This window comes from Sebastes umbrosus, chromosome 5, assembly GCF_015220745.1.
Source record: "Sebastes umbrosus isolate fSebUmb1 chromosome 5, fSebUmb1.pri, whole genome shotgun sequence".
NCBI lineage: Eukaryota > Metazoa > Chordata > Actinopteri > Perciformes > Sebastidae > Sebastes > Sebastes umbrosus.
The window spans coordinates 5,357,548-5,380,749 of NC_051273.1; the positions used below are offsets into that span (position 1 = coordinate 5,357,548).

The 23,202-nt window shown below is 40.6% G+C and overlaps 1 protein-coding gene across 1 annotated transcript; it reads left to right on the top strand.

Annotated features, from left to right (window-relative positions):
• The first annotated feature begins 267 nt into the window (after window positions 1–267).
• Window positions 268–22,755, top strand: rab3ab (RAB3A, member RAS oncogene family, b). Its single transcript, XM_037770525.1, has 5 exons — window positions 268–356; window positions 14,532–14,756; window positions 18,215–18,333; window positions 18,944–19,068; window positions 19,455–22,755. Exons 2-5 carry the CDS (start codon window positions 14,532–14,534, stop codon window positions 19,643–19,645), a joined length of 660 nt encoding a protein of 219 aa, XP_037626453.1. The 5' UTR covers window positions 268–356; the 3' UTR covers window positions 19,646–22,755.
• Window positions 22,756–23,202: the final 447 nt, after the last annotated feature.

Sequence of the window (23,202 nt, forward strand, 5' to 3'; positions counted from 1 at the left end):
AATATTTTTGATGCAATGACCCAAAAAAATTAGGAATATTCTTAGCAAAAATTACTCCAATATGTAATGACATAAGGCAAGCCTATGTTACAACCTCACACTGAAACAAGGAGCGAATAGCTCTGTTATTATTCTTTTAGGATGATGGGAGGAAAAAAAAAACAATAAACTGTAAGGACCTTTACCTTTATTTATTTTGAGCTATTAAATTTGCACAGTTCGTTTTTAGACGACTTTTATTCTGTAATTCCTCGCCGGATGTTGTGTTGCACACCTGCTTTGACTTGACTGTGGTGTTTCTGCGGGTGCAGAGCTGGACGCGGTGGATAGCAGCAGCTGGATAGAAACCTTTAAAGGTGAGATTTCTGTTTTTATTCATCTATTGCATAGACAATGCATGTTTTATGTTTAAATGTACTGTATCCACCATTTGCTGGTTATTTGCTGCTTCTGTTTGAATATCAACGAAAGGATATCAGATTAAAGAACATATAGGACATATAGGCTGTTTTCATTGTGAAACCCTTAAAAGCCTCGTAGATGCATAAAAGGCAGATGTGTTGGTGTGATGTGAGAGGATGGATGTGAATGCTGCTGCTGGTTTAGTGGATCTCTGGTCTGACTCTGGGCCTGTCCTGCAGGGAAAAAGGCGTTTCACACCGTCCGATGGTCTAAATCAGGATAAATACGTCTAAATGGGTCTGAGGCAGAGACAATAGAATATAAAACACCTCAAATAGAGCAAACTAGGCCAAAGTAATCATATGTGATTTTTTTGACACGCATACGTACAATTATCAGTCATTTTCTAATCATATTTTAAGGATTATTATAATGAAATTATCTATAAGGTCACCACTGAGAACCAAAGACTCAAATCAGTCCGAATATGTGGAGGATTATAGTAATATTATTGCAGTTTAATACATGAAATGTTGAGCCATATGGACTGTTGTGTTCCTGTGTGGTAGGGTGAAACATTTGGTCCTGAACCAATCAGATCTCGGTCAGTGCCTTCATATGACTTGTATGGGTGTGCTTATTCTGCAAACAGCACATTTCACTATACAGGAAGGAATGGAAGAATAAAACTAAATAATATCATAATAAAATAAAATAGAAACTGGCAAAAAATTGACCCCTATATTTAAAATTAAATTGTTAATATTGGGAGTGCCCAATATGTACATCCTAGGGTGAATTAGCCTAATGTGGGACATTTTTTGCATTTCATATTTCTGGAATATATTGTGATATAAAGCCAATACATTAAATCCAAACCCAGTACCACTCTGAAATCCCCAGGATGAAATGGTAGACATATCAGTACTCTAATGCCAAGTTTTCTCAGACAAATCTTGATTTGCTAATGTGGGACAGTCATGTCCGAAATGTGGGACACTAAAAAGTCTGTTAAAAGGCCTAAAAATCACCTTAATTAATTTAGAAAACACTCAAGGCTAAATGTGAAATCATTAATTTTACCACTTACAATTATTATTGCTCTTACAATAAACCTTTGCTTATATGGAGACTTGAACAATATCAAACAAACAATAAGCCTATAAATAATAATAGATAAATAAAGAATAATTAATAAAGACTATAATAGTTTTGAAGCATTTAGGCATATTAGAAAGACGTTAAATATCAATAGTTTTATTGACTTTTATCTGTTTGAGGAAGACCCACCAGAGCTTCGATGTCCCACATTAGGCAGCGTCCCACTTTCCTGCAACTCCGTTATACTGCATATATACAAGAGGAACATGTACAATATATAAATGCTCCCAGTTTCTTAAATGTGGGCTGCATGAATGGATGCAGCATGTACAGAAACATTTGTTTTTGAGTCTATAGATGAAAGCCTTTGTGTGTGTGTGTGTGTGTGTGTGTGTGGACAGAGACAGACAGCGGATGTACTGGCTTTCATCCACCATACTATTTTCAAAGCTTTACAGTATTAAAATGTGTTTAATAATATAATTGTTGATTCAGTCTTGTTAGTAAAATGAATCAATATAATTGTACAATACAGAGAGCTATGTAGTCTGTACGTCTGGGACTCTCCATGGAAGTAATTTTTCATTTTACCTGCATGGATTGCAAAGTTTCTCTTCATGAAAGAGTCTGAGTGTGACCCGGCAGTCTGCATGTCGCATCTGATCGTCACTTCCTCTGCTGACAGTAAAGTTACAGGCAGTGAGACTTGCAGGCTAGAGTGACGCACCTGCTGTTTCTCATCCATGTTGCCTGTGACAAACACTGCTACAGTACCAACCGGGATCAGATTCAGACGTTGGGTCGATATCTTTTATTACATTTCAGATATTAGTCGAGTGGTTTCTAAATTAAGACATTTTATAGCTTAAAGAACTGCTGCCACTGAAATTTCTTTTTTTAAGTGAGTCTTTTATTGTCCGATTACCTAAAGTTGCCTCAGAGGCTTTTACACACATAAGAAAAACGTAAAATCTCTGAAAGGGAAACTGGAACTGCTGTTGGTTTTAGAGCGTAAAAATTATGAAATATAAGCACAACATATTAGCTATCAGCAGTGTTTAGTCTAAAACTATATTAATAATGGAAACTGTTTTTTAAAACGCTAAATCAAAGCATACTGTATATTAATAATTGTCATTACCAGTGGAAAGTAACAAAAAAACAAAGCCTTAAAGGTACAGTGAGTAGGATTTGGTGGCATCTAGTGGTGTGGTTGCAGAAGCAACCAACTGAGTATCCCTCCGCTAATCCCCCCTTTCCAAGACTGTGGTAGCGTGAGCCAGCGAGTGCAAATCATGGTAACGCTGTTCGCCTCGCTCAGAGGCCATCCATACCATAATAACACGACTTTAGGCAGGCTGTTCTCATACATCGCTCGTAGCTATACCTACGAAAAAGTCATGATGGGTGGGTCAAAAAACACTTGAATTTCGCTCAGGATGACCAGAAGTCATTGTTGATTTATTTGTCACCTAACTTCCATATCTAAGTTACGCCACTGCTGGTGTTATTTTAATCCAAACCGCGATCTTTTCCTAAACCTAACCAAGTAGTTTTATTTTGAAAAGACTGGAGCGGAAATTGACATGTGCAGGACTTTTGTTGCTGGACTTTTTGTAAGAAATCATACGAACCATTGTAAGAGCATGTGTTGCTTTAGGAGCAACAGAAGTCAGACAGCGGCTGGCGGTGGCACGGTTTTACACTCTGCGGTTCACGTTATCTCAGTTTCACAAGCGTGTCGGAGAACTACGGTGGTTTTCAGGTAACGTAATGAAAGTAAGAGCTACATGGTGGACCACAAACTAACGAAAACACAACGATTCTTAGTTTCAGGTGATTATACACTAATGAAAACACAGTTATTAATATTGTATCACATTTCTGCTAATAGATCCCCGAAATGCTACACAGTTTTCCTTTAATACATACATAGGGAAGAAAAAGGCAAATATTTATGAAGTAAGTATAAACCGGTTTATAAACAGATGCAAGGCGGTTTTTAATCCAAAACGTCCTGGATTCACCTGCAGACTCCAAAAACATCTCCCACGTCCTGGCTGCTCCCCCTCTCTGCTCTCTGTTTGCTGTGGAGAAGAAAAAGAAAGAAGAAGAAGAAGAGATGCTATTTTTAGCTTGCCTCCTCTCTTCTGCATCCCCACGCTTCCTAGAAAAGGGGGCATGTGATCGGAGGAAAAGGGGAAAAATGCTTTCTCAGGCAACCTGGGAGCAGGACAGCAGCTGCATAAAACCACTGCATCTTATTAGTTATTGTTTCACACACAGTATGACGGCTTGGTGATGTGGTGATAAATGATAAGAATTTTTTTTTGAACATTTTGTGTTTCAGTGGTCCACTTTGTAGTTTCCCAGTTTTCCTCCCTGATGAGAAAACATGTCTGAATATTTTTTTTTTTAGCATTTTAGCATTTTAGCATTGATACTTGACATTTATTTAGAAAGAGAACAACACAGCAGGCAGTGAGGAAAGATGCAAACACCAGCAGTATTTGGGATGGAAAGAGTTTTACTACAACATCCCCACATATTTTGTCAGATATTTTGAGTTTGAATCGTGCTTGATTAAATAGACGTTATTGGTCGCTATAAGGACCATAGATGTGGGTCATTAGGGGCCTACTACACCCAATAGTAGGTTTTATCATCTATTCACATGGCAGATCACCGTAAGAAGGAATAAACATGACGGGGACCTCTAGCGACCGTAGTAATTATGAACAGAGCAGAAGCAGAAGTCAGGCGCTGTAGTAAAGACAGTGTGAAACTCCATATGGGGTGGAGGCAGTTTACAACGTGTTGCTTTTAAGTTTCAATTTCACTTTTAAAACATAGTAGGCGTAGTATAGGCCCGTGATGACCCACATCTATGCTGCTTATGGCGACCGATAACGCACATTTAATGGCCTGATAACAGTCGAATCAGGAGCCTAGTTGTGGTCCTGGTTGTGATTCTTGGTGTGAAAACATAATTTTCATGTTACATTTTACATCTGTGAAAACATTTTCTACCCTCTCAGTCTGTTCATAGTTGGAGTTTTTCTTCCTAACGGTGAATTGACACAAGAGTTTGCAGCCTATCTGCAGTGGTGGAAGAAGTATTTAATCATTTATTTAAGTCTAAGTAGCAAAGTTAAAGTAGTAAATACCACGCTATAAAATAAAATAAATCATAATACTTCAGTAAAAGTACAATATGCATATAAAAGTGGAAGTACGCTTTATGCTGAATGGCAAATAAAACAGTGTTATATCATATTATTGGATTGTTATTTTGTGTATTCATATTAGGACTGTTTGTTTTAAGGCCACTAATTTCTTTAACGCATTAAGGCAATCAGTCTTTCTGAGGTTGTAGCTGGCTCAGTTTTAAAGCTAGAGTGAAGATACTGGCATCATATGAATCTAGAAAACCTCAGGAATATATTGGTACCAAACACGTCATACAAGCTTGTCACTCGTCGCAAAGGAGGTTAAATAATGCTCCAAACTTACGCTAAATTTTGGCGAGGAAAAACTGGCATTGCCATTTTCAAATGGGTCATCAGTTTTATGGGGTTGGTTGGTGGAAAGTACCATGAATGGTGCTTTTGATTGTAAATACAAAATAGATTTGGTCTTTTGGCACATGAAAGTGGTGGAAGAAGTACTCAGATCTAAGTAGCAATACTATAATATTGTAGTAGAAATACTCTGTTACAAGTAGTAAAAGTCATGCATTCAAAATAGTTTTAATAGTATTGATGCATTCATGTGTTCATGTATCACAAAGGTGGAGCTAATTTTAATTGCTTTATTTATATAAATAAATCTATTTGTTGATTATATTTTGCATTACAATATTTGCCTCTGAAATGTAGTAGAGTAGAAGTATAAAGTAGCAGAAAATGGAATTACTCAAGTAAAGTACAAGCACCTCAAAATTGTGCTTCAGTGATAGTGAAAGTAATATTAGTAAATCTACTTTCCACCACAGCAAGCAGTTTATAACTTCAACAGATTGTGCAAACTTTAAATTAAACCAATCAGGTTATCCCCATCTCAGAAAATGTGAAACTCCAATATGTTTTTTGGTCTCTGAGTGTTTTCGTTACCTCGTGCAGGTGAAGACACCTCCGTCGGTCGTCTCAGCAGGTTCCTCAGTAACTGTCTTTAATTCAGGAGGACGTGACTAGCAGCACTTAGCCGTGGATCAATCCAGCTCCTGGAGGACGTCAATCTCCTTTAGGTGACAGGTTTAGAGGCGAGCTTGATGATGTCATCGTCCAGCACAGAAACTCAAGTCATGACTGAATTAGGATTAAAGAAAAACAGTTAACACTTGGTTAGAGAGGATGGCTCGAAGGTGTAACTACTGATAATGTGCTCTTGAGCAAAGCAGATCTCCACAGTGTTGTCATAATTTCAGGGCTTTCTATCATTATATGTAAAATAGCTTTTTAAAAAGCAATCTTTAACGGTTCTCTATATGATATCCAGAGCATTAATATAGCATCAAACAAATATTTGTTATGTTAAGATATATAGGAGTAATGTGGCTCAGTCGTCGCCATGTTGAGAGCTGTGTGGAGGCAATAGAAATGCTCCCAATCTTGCGTTTAGCACCTATTATAGCAAATATGATATAAAAACAGGTGGCACGGTGGTGCAGTGGTTAGCACTGTTGCCTCACAGCAAGAGGGTCACAGGTTCAAACCTCGTGGAGCTTGCATGTTCTCCCCGTGTTAGCGTGGGCTTCCTCCCACTGTCCAAAGACATACAGGTTAGGTTGATTGTTGACTCGAAGTTGCCCGTGAATGTGAGCGTGAATGGTTGTCTGTCTCCATGTGTCAGCCCTTTGATAGTCTGGCGACTACGCCTTCGCCCGATGTCAGCTGGGATCGGCTCCAGCCCTGTCGTGACCCTGAATAGGATAAGCGGTTACAGATAATGGATGGATGGAAATCAGATAATTTTTTTCTTTGAAAATACTCAAACCGATTAATCAATTATCAAAATAGTTGGCAATTAATACAATGGTTGACAACTAATCAATTAATCGTTGCAGCTTTATTCTGTTTTATATCATTGCCAACTTAATATCCTTGGGTTTTGGACTGTTGGTCAGACAAAACAAGACATCTGAAGACGTCACCCCATTTTTCAGGCAAAACGATTCATAGATGAATCGATGATGAAATACATTGTTAGTTGCAGCCCTTGAAACAGGGCTTCGTAGCTCCAAGTGTCCCATAAATGTTATGTATAGTCCATACAGCTCACCATTTCTCTAAATCATAAGTCGTAACAAGCCCCTGTGTTACGGCAGCCCTCACGGTCCAGCACACCGGACTTGTAGCTTTGTTCACAGGCGGTTTACTATCGAGGCCAAATGGAAGCAGCAGCAACGTCCTGCAGGCTGAAAGACATTTGCATAATGAGAATTCGTTAATTACTTTGAGATTAAGCGCAGAGGCCTGCAGTCTGTAAGCTTCTGTATCAAATTAGTGTTTAGTGAAGGTTGAGCCAACTCTCTTCTCCACAGCTAATCTCGGAGACGTAGAGGAAAGGCTGCGGTAATCTCAACACATCGTCACATAACAGCAGACACTCAACAGCCAACAAAAGTCTCTGATAGTGTTTGACAAGATCCAGACTTCACACTTTGGCTGCTAATTGTTAACCTCCTCTAATTGCAACTATTAATAACTGTCACATGCTTTATTTTAGGTATTTAAACCAGCGCTTTAGTCCAGAACAAGCTGGATGAATTCACGTTTAAGGTACCCAGCATTTTTAAGAAAACATTAGGAAAGAGGCAGAGGGTCAGATCACGCTGCAGCACCTCGACAGACGCAGCAAATATTCATTAAGTGGTGAATAATAATCTGAGGGAAATATGTTTTGTATAGAGAAAAGTGAGGAAAGAAGAGAGAATGGTTTGAAGGGCAGCGGTGGAAAACTTTTGGAGGACAGCAAGCAAAGATAATCAAAAAGTTTACTGACTGTAAGACCTTGGCTTGAATGTCTATTTCTGAGTGAGCTTATTGCCTGATGTGCTATAACTGCAACACCGCTGACTCAGCTAAAAAAAAAAATCGTCGATGAAAAGCACACGGGCTGAAATATCTGCCAAGCTGAGTAGACACTTTGGTGCAACCGTAACACGAGCAGATACATTTTTAATAAGGCAGGCCTAAGACGAAACCGAACACCAAAGCCCGACTGTGATCAAGTGTGATCTCACTTCCAGTAGGTTTTTTTAGTCGGAGCCAGAGAAAAAGTCTCATTTTTAGATACAATTTGTTTTGGTTCACGGTGACAAATAGTCTTCTGAGGTATTTTAGTCCAACGTTAACATTCTGTATTTTTGGTATATTTTTGTGAAATGTTTGCGTGTATTTAAAATCTTGCCATGTGGCATTTTGATCAGATGTGTTGATAAGTGTTTCTATCCACCTGTTTTTATGTGCTTTTTCAATTTGCGCATTATAAAACCTGAGAAGAAATGTAAAAAAGAGTTCAAATTTAGCAAAATCGATTTACAGGAGAAAAAGTTGATGTATCGATAAAAACAAAATGCAACAAAGTGCAAACTGCAATCTTCTGCAGATTAAACAAATGAAACAAACATAAATGCCATATTTCCATTTGTCAGGTAAACAGGGAGTGGGATGCAGTTGCGGAATCTTAGAGTTAGCCCCAGAAGGATAACCACAAAAACTGCAAACGACTGAAGGGGAGAAGGGAAACAGCAAAATAATAAAAATGAGCCCAAAACAGAAAGGCTCCCTACCCTCACTAAGATATTTAGATTAGTGGTCTCAGATAGTAAACTAAAACACCAATGCTGAGCAGCTGACTAGAGGATAAACTCTCTGGGAAAGTTGACTAAAGAAAAAGACAAAGGCAGCAGAGGGGTGTGGGGACACACCAACCCGACATCAGAGAAATAGCAGCGACGAAGGGCGCCTGTTGCGTGGCCTCATATAGCCTTTGTTTTGGCCGGCAAGTTGCACTCGAACTGAGCTAAGACGACAGCCAACGGCCAGTTAGCACGGACGCTCTGCACCTGCGTGAGATGAAATAACTCCCCAGACCAGCAGGTGGCGGTAGTCTGTATTCATCATTCAAAAGGGGAAACTGGAAAACCGAGGACGGTGGATATACAAGCCGTTGTTATGATACGTACATGAAACAAAGCTGCGTTTGCCGACCATTTTCATACCACTCTCACTCACCACTTAGCTTCATTCCAGATGACCATGTCGCTGTGAAAATATAGATGATCAGATGAGATGAAGATGAAAAATGAGAAGAGCCTTCTGTGTTTTTCCTGTTTACTTTAGTCGTTGGCTTGCTTTCTTTACGTACATTTCTCTTTTTGTGCACTGATTCGTGAAAGCTGAACAGCCAATCAGAGTGATATCTCTGCCCAACGGTCTCCAATGCCGATTTAAAATGGTAGACCAGACTAGACTAGAGCCGGCGGTGCGGGACACAATGAAAAAAACTGTCAGACGGCCGACCGTCGGCTTGGTGTGTCAGGGCCTTGCAACTAAGCTCGAAGAGCAAACCGAAAACGGTGAGCAAATCATGCAGATAGGTTCACGTGATAACTTGTGCCGATACACAGCTAGAACAAGCAACAGAATGAAGCTGTCACAATGAGACAGTGAGTCAGCATCTGAACACTGGGAACCAGGCGTAGATACAAGCTTCACACACCTGATTCTCATTGTGGATAATTAGGCTCCACAGCTGCCCCTCCTCAGAGATAATTAACCTCACCAGCCCCCTAGCTGAGTGGCTACTGCCCTCCCCCCACACACCAACAACTAAACCACATCATTTTTGTTCTTTTGAGGATTGACTGGTGCTTCTGTTCTGAAGTGGTTCAATGCCTCCTACCTGGAGAATTAGCAACACCAACTGTTTATCTCGGTGCAATCGATTCCTAATACTGTACCTGTGTAAGTAACGGCAGTGGATGGAAACATCAGTGTTACACATTGTAATCCTCTATAACAAGCCAACCAGGGCATGTAAACAAAAGTCACATTTTTGAGGTCTCTTTTAGCTCAGGGCCAGTCTTCCAACTGTCCATATAGAAAATAAAAGTCACAGAAACACTATATAGCATACACACCTCATATGCTTATTGATTATAAATACCTGCACACATGACTGACATGCAGCTGATCTCAGACATCAACTCCAGTTCTTCTCTGTTTTTCCTTTTTATGTTCAGACCAGTTAAACACATAAATAGCTAAATATGAGCATTAGATCACATTTCTTCAATATGTCTGCTAAGAGAATCCAAAGACTCACACTAGACTGCACAATGCCGTGACATTAGTTTGTATCTGTGTCGTCCTTTGAGCGCTGTTGGATCAATGAATTGTGGGATGGCAGTATCTCCCGTGGGCCAGTTGATTCAGAGAGGATCTTTGCTTGTCAACATACTGTATAGGTCTCCTTCAACCTCTTTGTTTGTTCTCATTTCCCGTGGTGGCTGTGGATTACGCTCTCCCCCTCAGTGAGTCACACTGCAGTTCACTCCACTGCAGCGCACCACATTTCACATTTTCATTCGACTTGATTGGATGCTACTCAAGTTCAGCCGGGTTAAAACGCTGAGTCACAGCTGATTTGAAGTTGTTTACGTCTACCTCTGATGAACAGTGTAGGAACTGTTCAATTAATATTTAAATAGAAATGAAGGCTGCCTAAAAATACAAATGCAGCGTGCTGAAAGAGAAACAAACAATGAAAACATCATCAAACTGTCCTAATACTTTCTGATTGTGTGTTATGCTGAGACACACTGCACATCATTTCAAGCCTTTTTGGGTTTATTCTATATGACGTGCATCAGGCCAGAAGGTTTTTCAAATGACACTGAGGTACAAATGTTCAACTTAAGAATACATAACCCATTCGCCCGAAAAGGCATATGAATGCCACGATAATGCACAAGGCATTTAGAGTGCAATGAGAACGCCTTTCTTGCTTTTGGTGTGTCATTTGTATGCCATGTAGTCTGTACTGACTGTAATGTAAAAGGCATCCATGCAAATCAGAGCTAGTGATGTAGAATAAAAAGTGAGAAAGACTGCTTATGGTGGGCGGAGGAGGAGGTGGATGGTCCAACAAACACAGGACTTTTAACCTGGAGACCTGTGTTTTGTTCTGTAAGTTACAATAGTGACGTTTGTCACATTTTTTGGTGAAGTTTGTGACGTGTATTTCGTACTTATGTTAAGTAGTTTAAGTACATATTTTACTCAGTTTATGTACATATTTTAAGCCCAACCATGACATTTTTCCTAAAACTAAGTGGTTTTGTTGCCTAAACCTAACTGTGGATGTTACTGTGGTTTTGTTGCGCGGCGTACAAATGACACACGAAAAGCTTAATATGTGTCCTCATGACACACGGAACGTCCTTGTTGTGCTATTTATACACCTTCCCGTGAGACAGGGTTGGAATAAAACATTTTCTTCTCACAGTCAATCCCCGCCAGTAACTTGGGTTGTTTTATATATAAAATATATAATAAATAAATATATAAATATACTGATTTGTTTGCAGACAACACAAAAGCTAAACTTTTTTTTCACTGATAAATTACTACATTTATTGATTAAATTCAAGCATAATCCCATATGGCAACTTCCCTTTTGAGTTCCAACTCTCCCAAGACTGAGTAGGTTTCAATTGAGCAAATATGTTCAGAAATTCAGTCAATATTTGAACTTGATTTTTAAAAACTAAGCAGAGTATTTAAAGACCTAATGTAGTTTAACTTGACTATTACTATTTTAGAATTGTATTAATCATTGCAAATAATTGATTAAAGTTGATTTCATGCCCATGCACATTTACTCTGAAGGGGTGTTTTATTTTCCAGATGTCATCTTTATGTATTCTGGATTAAAACTCATATCAGAACTTGTCGTCAACCAAATAGAAAGTGACAACTGTGCTGCTGCGCTGTCAGATGTTCTCCAAAAATCGTAAATTAGACCAGAAATGATCAAAATAATGTTTGTTTTATTTCTGGTTTCATTTTTCTGTTTCACTTCATCTTCCTGTTTGAACCCCACTTCCAGTGATGCTGCGTGTAGCAGGTTTGGTGATGCTTTAACTTACATCTCTAACCACCTCCTCAGCCTCTTTGCATAATAAGAAAACATCAATGTGTTGAGGAAGGGTCGATGCTTCTTCATTATTTAACAAGCATCTCTGTGTTCCTTCGTGTAAACCGAGAGGCCGGAGCTCTGATGAGGGTGCAGTTGTTTTGTTTGTGCTTTATTCCCTGAGAGTTCTCGTGTTCCACTGCAGCCGAGTGGAGATAACGGTCTAAATATAGAGCAGCGACTCGGAGGCCTGTGGGCTCCAGTCATTGTGCTCTCAAGAGTCCAAGAGGTTTCCTGAATCCTTTTAGCCCCTTGTGGCCCTGAACTCTTGTAGCCCACTGGTAGCAAGCGTGGTGACACACCAGCAAATGTTGTCAGTCATGTAGCTGACGTTTTTTTACCATTATTACTGTAACTTGCTGACATTCACACCCACTTCACGCCAGGATTGTCCAGCTTTGTTGCATGTCATACCCTTCCACTCTAGAGTGATATTTCTACCCTCTCTACTCTGTCAAATAAAGGTGAAAATGCCCAAAAAAAATCTTTAATTGTGAACGTTACATAAATTGTACATACAAGGATAAAAGAACAACATCTGTACATGTTTGCCTACATGCAGCCTGGAGAAGCATGTTTACGCCACGAGCCAGTTCAGGGCTTGGGACATTAATGTATCTGCGTCACATTCAGACAGTTATGGTGAATCTTTGTTATGTCAAGCAATGTTATTCTGGGCGGCACGGTGGTGCAGTGGTTAGCACTGTTGCCTCAAAGCAAGAGGTTTGCAGGTTCAAATGTGTGGAGTTTGCATGTTCTAGCGTGTTAGCGTGGGTTTACTCCGGGTTCTCCAGCTTCCTCCCACAGTCCAAAGACATGCGGCTTAGCTTAATTGTTGACTCTAAATTGCCCGTATGTGTGAATGGTTGTCTATCTCATTGGGTCTTCGCACAATGTCAGCTGGGATCGGCTCTAGCCCCGCAACCCTGAATGGGATAAGTGGTTACAGATAATGGATGGATGATATTTTCTTCATCTTGGCTAGCCCAGATTTCAAGATGACTTAAATACCTGCCATAGTAGATTGTGAGCGTGCAGGCCACTGTCATATAATCACTTGTTAGTGGTGTCATCGTTGGTGTAGATGTCGGGCTACTTCTTTCCTCGACTGTAACTTGAGCTGTAAGCATGACCTGACCTGACCCTAAAATGATCCTCTTATGACAGTAGTTGATGGTATGGTCACAGAGCTGTTGATGTTAAAACACAAGTCCAGCTGGTGATTATCAAACTCCAGACTGACTTCGACTTGCAGCTGCTTGTGCAGTGAGTTATTCCTCACACATCCCTGACTGATTGTGACTGATTGAGCCATTTGCCTCCAACCTTTTTGCCAAATTGAGAAAACTCAGATGGGCTTTCTGTTTTCCCCTGACATCGCAATGTGCTGGTTTGATTAATTACCATGACGCAAATGTCCAATGTTTAAGCCTGACTAGTTAATCACTATAATCTGTTACGCCGAGTCTAACAGATGCTGGCAGAATCTCATCTTTTGTAAATGTACGACCTTTTCCATATGGAAAATCACCTCTGCTGGTTTTTAAGGGTTTCTTGGGTTTCATTTGATTAAAGTGTGTTTTTTGCTCTTGACTTTAAAGGAGACGGTCATTAATTCAGAATGGGCAGAAACCCTATTATCTGTTCACGCCTACATCAGCAGGTGCAGATGAAGGATTGTGGTACTCTACTGCGTATGTCCGCCCCCAGTTTGTGGTCCATTCCCCATCACTAAGGAATATAAACTAATCCATACCGTATCTGCATCTAAATCAGCAAGAGTCCTGTATCATCCTGCCGATTACTTCCTCAATTAGCTGTTTTGTTTATAAAATGTTATGAAAAACATTCGTTATAATTTCCCACAGGTACTCTATATGATATCCAGAGCATTAATATAACAGCAAACAACTATTTGCTATGTAAAGATAAAGAGGAGTAATGTCTACCTGAGCAGAGAATGAAGTCACTCTCCCTCTGTGTGTGATGTAATCCGAGCTTCTCCGTGCTTTGTTGACATCGCCAGGCTGGCCGTGCATCCTTTTTGTGCATGTGAGCATGCACAAACTGGCTAGCTCACGGCCGCCGCTCTGCACTGCACACCCACCCTCCGGTTCCCCGTCAGGTTAACATTGTTGGCTCTGTCAGCACTTCCGTTGTTTTCACTGTTAGCGCCGTTAGCTGTGAGCCGCGGCTCGCCGTCGCCATGTTGAGAGCTGTTGAGAGGCAATAGAAATGCTCCCAATCTCGCGTTTAACACCTTTAACCAATGATCAAACTTGTTGACTAATCAACTAATTGTTGCACCTCTGCTCTGCATTTTTTCATTATCTGCATCATAGATGTAGTTTTCCCTTAAGCTTCATCAGATGAGCTAACTTGCCTTGGCATTCTTGCCTTTCTAGTGACATATTTTTGAATGTTTTTATTGAGTTACATTTTTATCTAAATCTACTGAATATTTATATATGTTTTTTCCTTCAAATGTCCCTTCAATACCTCAGATACCAAGACTGTTATAGGAGTGGATTATGCAATTATGCACTACTTTTAAACAACATTACACAAAAGAATGTTAAAGAACGTCTTGTTGGCACATTTTAATATGGCAGCACTATGGGAAATCCTTTAATGTTGTGTAATTGAAATAAATGTGATGGACTCACCATGAGCTCAATAGGATGGATTACATGAAAGTCATTATTTTGGCTTTCTCAGCAGAAAACTCAGCAGTAAGATCTATGTAATTCATCTATGGCTATGACTGCCACATGCAGAGGTCGTTTGATTAAAGTTTTGTGTTTCTCCTTCCTCTCTGTCCACAGATGGCCTCAGCAACAGCGACCTACGGGCAGAAGGAGTCTTCGGACCAAAACTTTGACTACATGTTCAAGATCCTCATCATTGGCAACAGCAGTGTGGGCAAAACCTCCTTCTTGTTCCGCTACGCCGACGACTCCTTCACGCCGGCCTTTGTCAGCACGGTGGGCATCGACTTCAAGGTGAAGACCATCTACAGGAATGACAAGAGGATCAAACTACAGATCTGGGTAAGACATCTAGACATGTGTCGAGTTTCCTGAAAGGGGAGTAAGTTTAACTAAGATCTATAATTTACATGTATGTCAATTTGGGGCTGAAGTTGAATGATTTTCTTCACTGTCACAAGCTTGTTGACCAAACTGTCTTCACTTTCCCCCATTAAACCATCACCTGCAGCTGGTCAACAGTGTCCCATGACTAACTACAAGTTTTTGCTGTGCTTCCACCATGTTCACAGTGCATTTGTCTTTTCTTTCCTCCGTGTATTTCTAAGATGAATCAGTTTGAGGATAGATTTGCTGAAGTTGTCAGAGGTTTTCTACGCTGTTATGGCTGCACAGGCAGAGCCTATACAAACACAAAGTGACTTGTTAAGTCCCCGGGCATCAGTACGCTACAACCGAAGTGCATGTTGGATGGTTGAACATCTGAAACCCCGCCTCCTTCACACCTTTACACAACTATATCTGTCTATAAACACTTTTGCATTTGGTGGTCGGACGACATGTTGTACAACTTTGTTTTGAGCGTAGCGGCACCAGCTCTACAAGGCTGTTTCAAAAAGCAGGACTAGAAGGTGAGCTAGACACCTGTGAGAAAGATGATCCTCGTGCTACTCACTTGAAACAAAACCTGAATGTTAGCTATGTTTTCTTTTGATAATACAGCAAATAACATTTCACAAGATATTTACAACATGTTCAATGGAGCAGCTGTGAAACACTGTCCTGTGGTGCAGTTGTATTATGCTCGTCCAGCTGACCGTCGGATGAGAGGAATATGAGTAGGGGTGGGGAACAAATTGATACAGCATAGTATCGCAATATTTTGTGTGGCAATATTGTATAGATACACGGACGTCAAGTATCGATCTTTTATTAAACTATTAACCTCTTAACAATCCAACGGTGGGCATGGCCACTATTCTGTCTTTCAGAGGTTGTAGCGGGCTCAGTCTTAAAGCTAAACTAGAAAATCTAGGGAATCAATTGGCACCAACCATGTCAAGTTAGCTTGTCAGGAAGAACATTAAATAATGCTCCAAAGTTGCGCTACATTTTGGTGAGGAAAACCTGGCATGGCCATTTTCAAAGGGGTCCCTTGACCTCTGACCTCAAGATGTGTGACTGAAAACTCTGAGATGAACAGAGAGAAAACTGTATATTTTTAGATAAAACAGATGTTGACAAACTGCATAATTTACAGTTGAGAAAAAGTAATAAATCGCAATATATCTTATCGTAATACAAATCTCAAAATGTTCAAAATCGCAATAAGATTATCGGGACTTAAGTATTGTGATTATATCGTATCGTGAGGCCTCTGGTGATTCACACCCCGATAGAATATAGTAAAATTCAATAGAAGTAGTGACCAAAACACATCTAGTGACATTGATGTGGAGGAACAAACAGGGCGGTGTTTGTTGCATCAGAAATGTGTTGTCTCCTGAGGGCTCAGCAGTAAACACAATCTAGAGCAGCATAAAGACCGGCTCCCTGAGGAATCACTAGATCATAACAGCATCTCCACCTTTACTACACGTTCTGCAGCAGACAGAGCTGTGATGGAGAGCAGAACAGTGCGTTTGTGTGTATATATGTGTGTGTGTGTGTGTGTAGAGCTGTCTCTGTTGTCAGCCTTTGCCAGGTCTTGCCTCTGGTAAGGGAGACACCATCGGCCAATCAGAGCACGAGAGAAGGATGACTGGGTGCTGCTCTCCCCTCCCCCACTACTACACATCTCACCCATGTAGATATCCCCCTCCCTTCCCTACACACACGCACACACACACACAATCCCCGACCCCCATCTCTCAGCAGCTCTCTCAGTTGAGTAAAGATGAAAATGGTTTGAGCTCAAAAGTCAACATACAGTATATAGATTTATTTCACAGTGTGCAGTTAATCCCATTTCTATAGATTTATGCAGACGTGTGATGTGTACTTATACAGCACGTCATATTATCACACTTGAAACAGTGGTGTTTTCTGTTTTTTTAATTAACTCAGAGTGCAGGAAGCAGAACAGGCAGGAAGAACCCAAATGCGGAGACGGGAAGATCCAACGTAGATATTTTAATAGAACAAAAGTCTCCAGATACAAAAGGCAGGCAGGTACAGCTGGTAGATACAGGCAAACAAAACTTCATACAACGTAAGACGAACCCTTAAAGAACAAAGGAACAGAGGTGGTATGAATAGTGACTGATTAACTGGGGAAGTGAGAACAGGTGAGCAGGAGGTGAGATGAGTGTACGACTAATGAGGGACAGGTGAACCTGATTGGGACAGGGCACATAGGCGCAGTTTGAACTTTAAGGTTTTGAGTTCACAAAAAAAATCTAGAGGGAATGTAATGTGTAGCTACAACACAGAGAGGTCTAGGGATGCGTGTAACCTCATGGTGAAGACAAAGATGAGTACTCCAATGTGTTCGTTATGTAACACCACTCAGTGCTACCTACACTGACATTGTAGGTAAATAGAGCTGCTGCTCTCATCATGAGCAGCCTGCAGCACGCTGAGTGGATGAGCAGGACATCAACTGTAGTCGCAGAACATTACAACCAACAGTATGGAAACGTCAGAGCTACAGCGCTCTAAAAATAGACGTCATATAATATTCTTGTGACCTCAGAATGACTGAGTGAATATACGTCAATGAGTCCAAGAAATTAACATAAAAGCTAAGAAGTGCATCTGTGTATGTTTTGTTTTTGTGTGTATTTGTGCACACATCTATAGACTCTGTTTGCCAGAGACTGTACTGTCGAGGTACACCAAAAATCTGCCTATAGGCAGTGATTGAAGCTGGTTACTTTGCCGTACACGTCAGTCTCAGTGTTTTGCTCTGCTGATCTCCACACTGACAGCAGAGTGATGCTGTTGGACCAGAAGCTGCTCGGTTGGGTATCTGAAACACGCCGGGCTTTAATTCCCAGAGCATTCATTAGGACTTAACACTGACATTCAATCTCACCTGGGGTTGTGGCCAAGCAGAGAGAGAGCGAGGGAGGATGCAGGATCACTGTCTGGTAAAGCTCGCAAAGACAATAAAGACAAGAGGAGGAGTTGATGAAGATTTTAAAAACCATGAGAGGCCTTTTAATAAGCTGGCTGTACTGGGGCCAGTGGGCGAAATCCAGGTCTGAGAAGTGAAGCCAATGCTGAAGTGCCTTAAACTTGCATTCTTTCTAACAGCCAGCAGGGGGCGACTCCTCTGGTTGCAAAAATAAGTCTGATTGCATAGAAGTCTATGAGAAAATGAACCTACTTCTCACCTGATTTATTACCTCAGTAAACATTGTAAACATGAGTTTATGGTCTCAATCGCTAGTTTCAAGCCTTCTTCAATACAGCATGATGTTCATTTAGTAACTGTATCTGTCAGACGTGATTGTGAAATGCATTCTGGGAAATTTTGAGAGTAAAACTAACTGCTGCTGTTTTTGTTTTTTTTCCAGGACACGGCGGGTCAGGAGCGTTACCGCACCATCACCACGGCCTACTACCGAGGAGCCATGGGCTTCATCCTCATGTACGACATCACTAACGAGGAGTCCTTCAACGCCGTCCAGGACTGGTACGTGATTGTCACATGAATAGAGTGTAAACTGACACCTCGGAGCTTCACCTGTGAGACGGAGAGCTGTGTGCAGGATGGATCAAGTGGTATCTAGATAAGTAGTCTGGAAATAGATGTAGAGATTGATCAACAGAGCACATGATCCGGTTCAGGTTTCTGTTTGTATTATTTTTGTCTCCAGTCGGGACTTTGGCTCTGTGTGTAATTTCATTTGTCCTTAAAGTAAAAGTCTTTTGAAGCTTATCCTGATTTCATTTTGACCTACTCTACTATGTCAAAGTCTGGCTTTTATTTTCACTGCTTCTTCGTCCTTTTACTGTAGATAGCTCTTGCTTTCTATCTACAGTCCACTTAAAGTCTAAGAGTCTAAAATAGCATTTTCACCAATGAAATCTGGTGATATGGCTGATCAGGACTCCTGGCCAGTAAACACACACTGTGCCAAAATAACGACAATAGGGTAAAAGTTGCTTGCTATCGAATTCTGATTTTAGATGTGAAATAAAAGTTAAATTTTTCAGGATGTTACACACTGAGAGAAAACATGTGAGAGGAATAACTCAGTCACTGAGTTTCGTCTCTGACTGCTGGGTGTGTTGGTTCCCAGGTCGACTCAGATTAAGACGTACTCGTGGGATAACGCCCAGGTGCTGCTGGTAGGAAACAAGTGCGACATGGACGACGAGAGAGTGGTGGGCGGAGATAGAGGCCGGCAGCTGTCTGAACACCTCGGTGAGTTCACACAAATGCACACTTCATATCTATGACTCATTGTTAGGTACACTGACCTGAAGCGAACCAATGGACAGGCAGAAAGTCATTACATTACATTACATTACATTACATTCATTACAGCTTCAGTTGGTTGCAGTCTGCAACCTCACCGCTTCATAACGCCAGATCCTACACACTGCTCCTTTAAGATTAACATTTTTGGAACCATGAATTAAAAAAATCCACCTAATAGCTATCAAGATATTTCACTGTGTACTGACCTAGAGAACAATCTGCTACCGTGTTTAAAGTAACATCTTCACCACTACACTATGCAGTTGCACTGATGACCACGTCCTCATTAAACCTCTCTGACCCGCTCCAACACCCTGTTTCCTCTCCAGGTTTCGAGTTCTTCGAGGCCAGCGCCAAGGACAACATCAACGTAAAGCAGACCTTCGAGCGCCTGGTCGACATCATCTGTGAAAAGATGTCCGAGAGCCTGGACGCCGGAGATCCCGCCGTCACAGGGGCCAAACAGGGGCCCCAGCTGACAGAGCAGCCTGCTCCTCCTCACCAGGACTGTGCATGTTAAAGCTGACTACTCCAACCCCCCAAAACCCTTTTTTCTCCCTCCTCCTCCTTGTCCTCCTTCAGCTGGACCCCGGGGGCTTCGGTTCAAATACTCCCATCACCCTTTTCACTCACTTTCCTGCTTCTTTCTGTAACGATCATTGGATGAGGGGCACAAGAACCAGGTTGAAAAGTGTCTGAAATGCTCTGAGATGCTAGTGGACCAGTAATAGACGTCTGGTTCCTCAGGTGTTGGTCTAATGCCAAGCTCAATCAAAGCAGAGTGTTTCAGACTCTTTGCAAACCAGGTTCTTTGCAACCATCTTCTGTTGTCTCCCTGTTCCTCAGTGTGGTTTTTACAAGAAGGATTTGACGGCGTCCGTCCTCAGAGTGCCATTTAAATCCTTCCGATGTTTACAGTACTTTGTTTCATGTCAGTCAAATGTCTTGGAAAGACGTCAGCCTCGGAGAGTGGGAGGGATGATCCAGCTGAAATCTGCTCCGTACTGATGTGTGACGTTTCTTTTTAGATTCTGGATGCACACAGAATCAAACATCCATGGATCTGTGTTTCATTTGTTGTCTCACCTGGTATCTAAACATGGATACTGCAGGTATTAGCATTTCATTGTTCATCTGAGCCTTTTCTTTTGACCTTTTTTTTATGTTTTTGTATTCTGGTACCCCGTTTATTCTTTCAACACCGGGTGGGGAAAACATGAACAAGATAGAGTAAAAAATAGCAAAAAATGAAGAGACACATTTTATTTAATTATATTTATTTCAAATGTACATATAAATGTTGTGCAATATATATAATATCTACAGGTATGCATTTCTTGAAATGAATTTAAAAGGTATGAAGTTCTATGAGGATAGTATCAAATATAAGAGGTCTATGTTGTTGGGTTTGTTTGGATGATGTGTGGAATTGTTTGCACCCTCGGCAGCTCCTCCGCGAGTCGTTTCATTTCCCTGTCGGTTTGGTCTCACGCTGCCCTCCAGAGACGTCCGAAATTCAAACTTCCTGCTTAGAAAAATACAGTTTGAGTCTGAATTACAAGTCAGAGAATATACCAATGTGTTTGTCATCCTCCAAATCCACTCAGGGTGATTTCCTGCACTGCTGCCAACAAAGTGAAGCATTTTCTAATATTAGAAGAAGGCCCTTGCGGGAGAAACTTGTGCTGCATCATAAATGTTATTTTAAGCCAAACAACGACTGTAGCAAAGCTGACATCAAGAGATTTTCAAAATAAAATAAAGATATGAGCTTGCAGAAGGCTCGAATCTTTATTTTATTTTACTCCTGATGAGCAATAACATCGTAATTGACATTGATGCTTTTGTCCCAACAGCCTCACGATGTTATTGCTCCTGCTGTCTTTAACAGAAAATGTACAAATTTAAGGATATCTGAAAAGCTTTTTGTGCAACAGTTGTGCTTGCTAACAATGGTACATATTGATATTACAGTATTTTACACCGGGCAGAGAAAATCCTGCAGGTGATGCTAAGCGTTAAGGTTCATCTCCCTGATGGCTGTTGGGATAGTCCCAGCTACTTTATCAAATATCAAAATTCCCTGTACCATTAATCATTCAAACATTCACCATTCCCTAAAACATGATGGAATGGGTTTGGAGGATGCAAAAAATTGTGTTTTGTTCAATCATTTTGATGGTATTTTGCCTTTATCTGATAGTTTGACCCTATAGGGAGTGAAAGAAAACATCAGGAGAGAATAGGATGACATGTGACAAACAGCCAACGCTCAGAGAGTTCATGTTTCCTTGCTTATTGACAAACAGCCCAACAGTAAGCAACTTCTTCACAATCAGTATTACAGTCTGTTTGTCTGTTTGTGTGTAATGTTATCTCTAATGCTCAGTCTTCAGGTGAAGTACGGACAGCACTGTTTAACAAGCACCGAACAGCTGGAGGCTGAAATGTTCACAGACCAGGTTGCTGCTGAGTTTCAATGCAGGAATTAAATGTTTTGTTTCTGAGGTTTTCTTGGTTACAACACTGCGTAACCACGCTACACTTCTACCAACCGCTGTCTTTGAGTTTTCATAGCATCACTCACTCTGGGCGTGCATTATCCCCCCTACACCAAACACTCAGAACGTGTTTGTTTACTGGTTTTAATACAGTTTCCACCGTTAGAACTGGTTTGCTGGGTATTCCTTCTTTTCACTTCACCAAAGATTGCTGTAGAAGCAGCTCACTGTTTTTGCTGTAGGATGCCAGATTGAGCAGCAAGTTTAAAACTGTAATAGAACAAGTGCTGTTTGGTGGGCTGAAGTGCATTTTATGAATGTTATGCTGGTGGGCGATGCTGTCAGAAGTGTTTAAATGCTCCAGTAAAAACAAAGATAAAGTGGATGGATTGTGAGGGCAAAGCACTATAAGAATGTGATTAAAGTAAATCAGATCCAGAAAAGCATTTATTTTGAGAGTAATTGTTGCATTAACTCAGATGTAGCAGACAAACCTGAAATCACAGATGAGCCACGGACTATTTGAGAAAATGAGGCCCTAGTCAAAGTATTGATTATTATAAGAAAGGGAGCTATGATCACGACAAACCTGGGAGACGATTTTGATCCTGCGTATATTTTACTTCTTACTGGTTGTGACTGTTTCTTTTCCGGTAAAATCCAAACTTTTAAAGTGTTCTCCTTTCTAATATGTCTTCCTCTCTATATAAACCTGATCTGTAAATACTGTATCTTTGAGTCATATGTGTGGATTGTGTTGTATCGACTCAGGCTTGCAACAAAGAAAAAAAAAAAGAGGAGGAAAAAAAAGACAGTAAAAAATAAACCCAAAAGAGCCATGTTGTACTGTATCTGCATTCATTACTAGGCCTGCTTGTGAATGAATGTGTCACTCTGTTACAAAAGCAATACACACTGCAGTATCTACACAAAAAAGAAATGCCATCAAGTTTGGTAGAAGTTGCCGACTTTAGATCTTCTACTAGCACGCAGGAACATGTACTTGATTTGGTCTCGTATCACTGCCTCCTCACATCCTCCTCCGTTTGGGCCATTAAGGTGAGAGAATATGCTGTGGATGTTTTTATCTGTACTTTGTGGTAAAACAATAAAAAGTTACTAACAATCAGTTGATTCTTGTTTTTGAAGATTTTGTACCTTTTGGGGTGAGATGGATATGCTGTTACCTGCTACTTCTAGTTGAATTCCTAAATGAGCTGATATTAGAGATACATACTAACTGGAAAAAAAACAGACAGTAAATAATCAATTGTCTTGATGTCATGAAAGCTCAGAGTCATCTGGGTGACTTGGTCACCACTAGGGGTCGCCGAAGCTTCACGGGGGGGTCACGAGTCCTTCTTGATTTTAAGGGGTGTAAGACAACTTTTATCTGCCAAACAGCCTCGTTCTGCATTAGAAAAGTATGCAGTTAAAACAACCAACAGAACAATGAACAAGCGTCAGGGAGAAGAAAACACTGCATTTATTAAATATGTATGACTGTTAAAAATAAAATACATACATACAGAGAATTGTATTAAAAGTTCCTAAAAATGACAGGAAAACATAAATA

What these genes read in the sequence shown, in the direction of transcription:
- rab3ab (XM_037770525.1), top strand. Translation starts at nt 14,532, where the DNA reads ATGGCCTCAGCAACAGCGACCTACGGGCAGAAGGAGTCTTCGGACCAA. An exon ending in GGATCAAACTACAGATCTGG is followed by an intron (nt 14,757 to 18,214) that starts GTAAGACATCTA and finishes TTTTTTTTCCAG; the next exon opens with GACACGGCGGGTCAGGAGCG. An exon ending in GCAGCTGTCTGAACACCTCG is followed by an intron (nt 19,069 to 19,454) that starts GTGAGTTCACAC and finishes TTTCCTCTCCAG; the next exon opens with GTTTCGAGTTCTTCGAGGCC.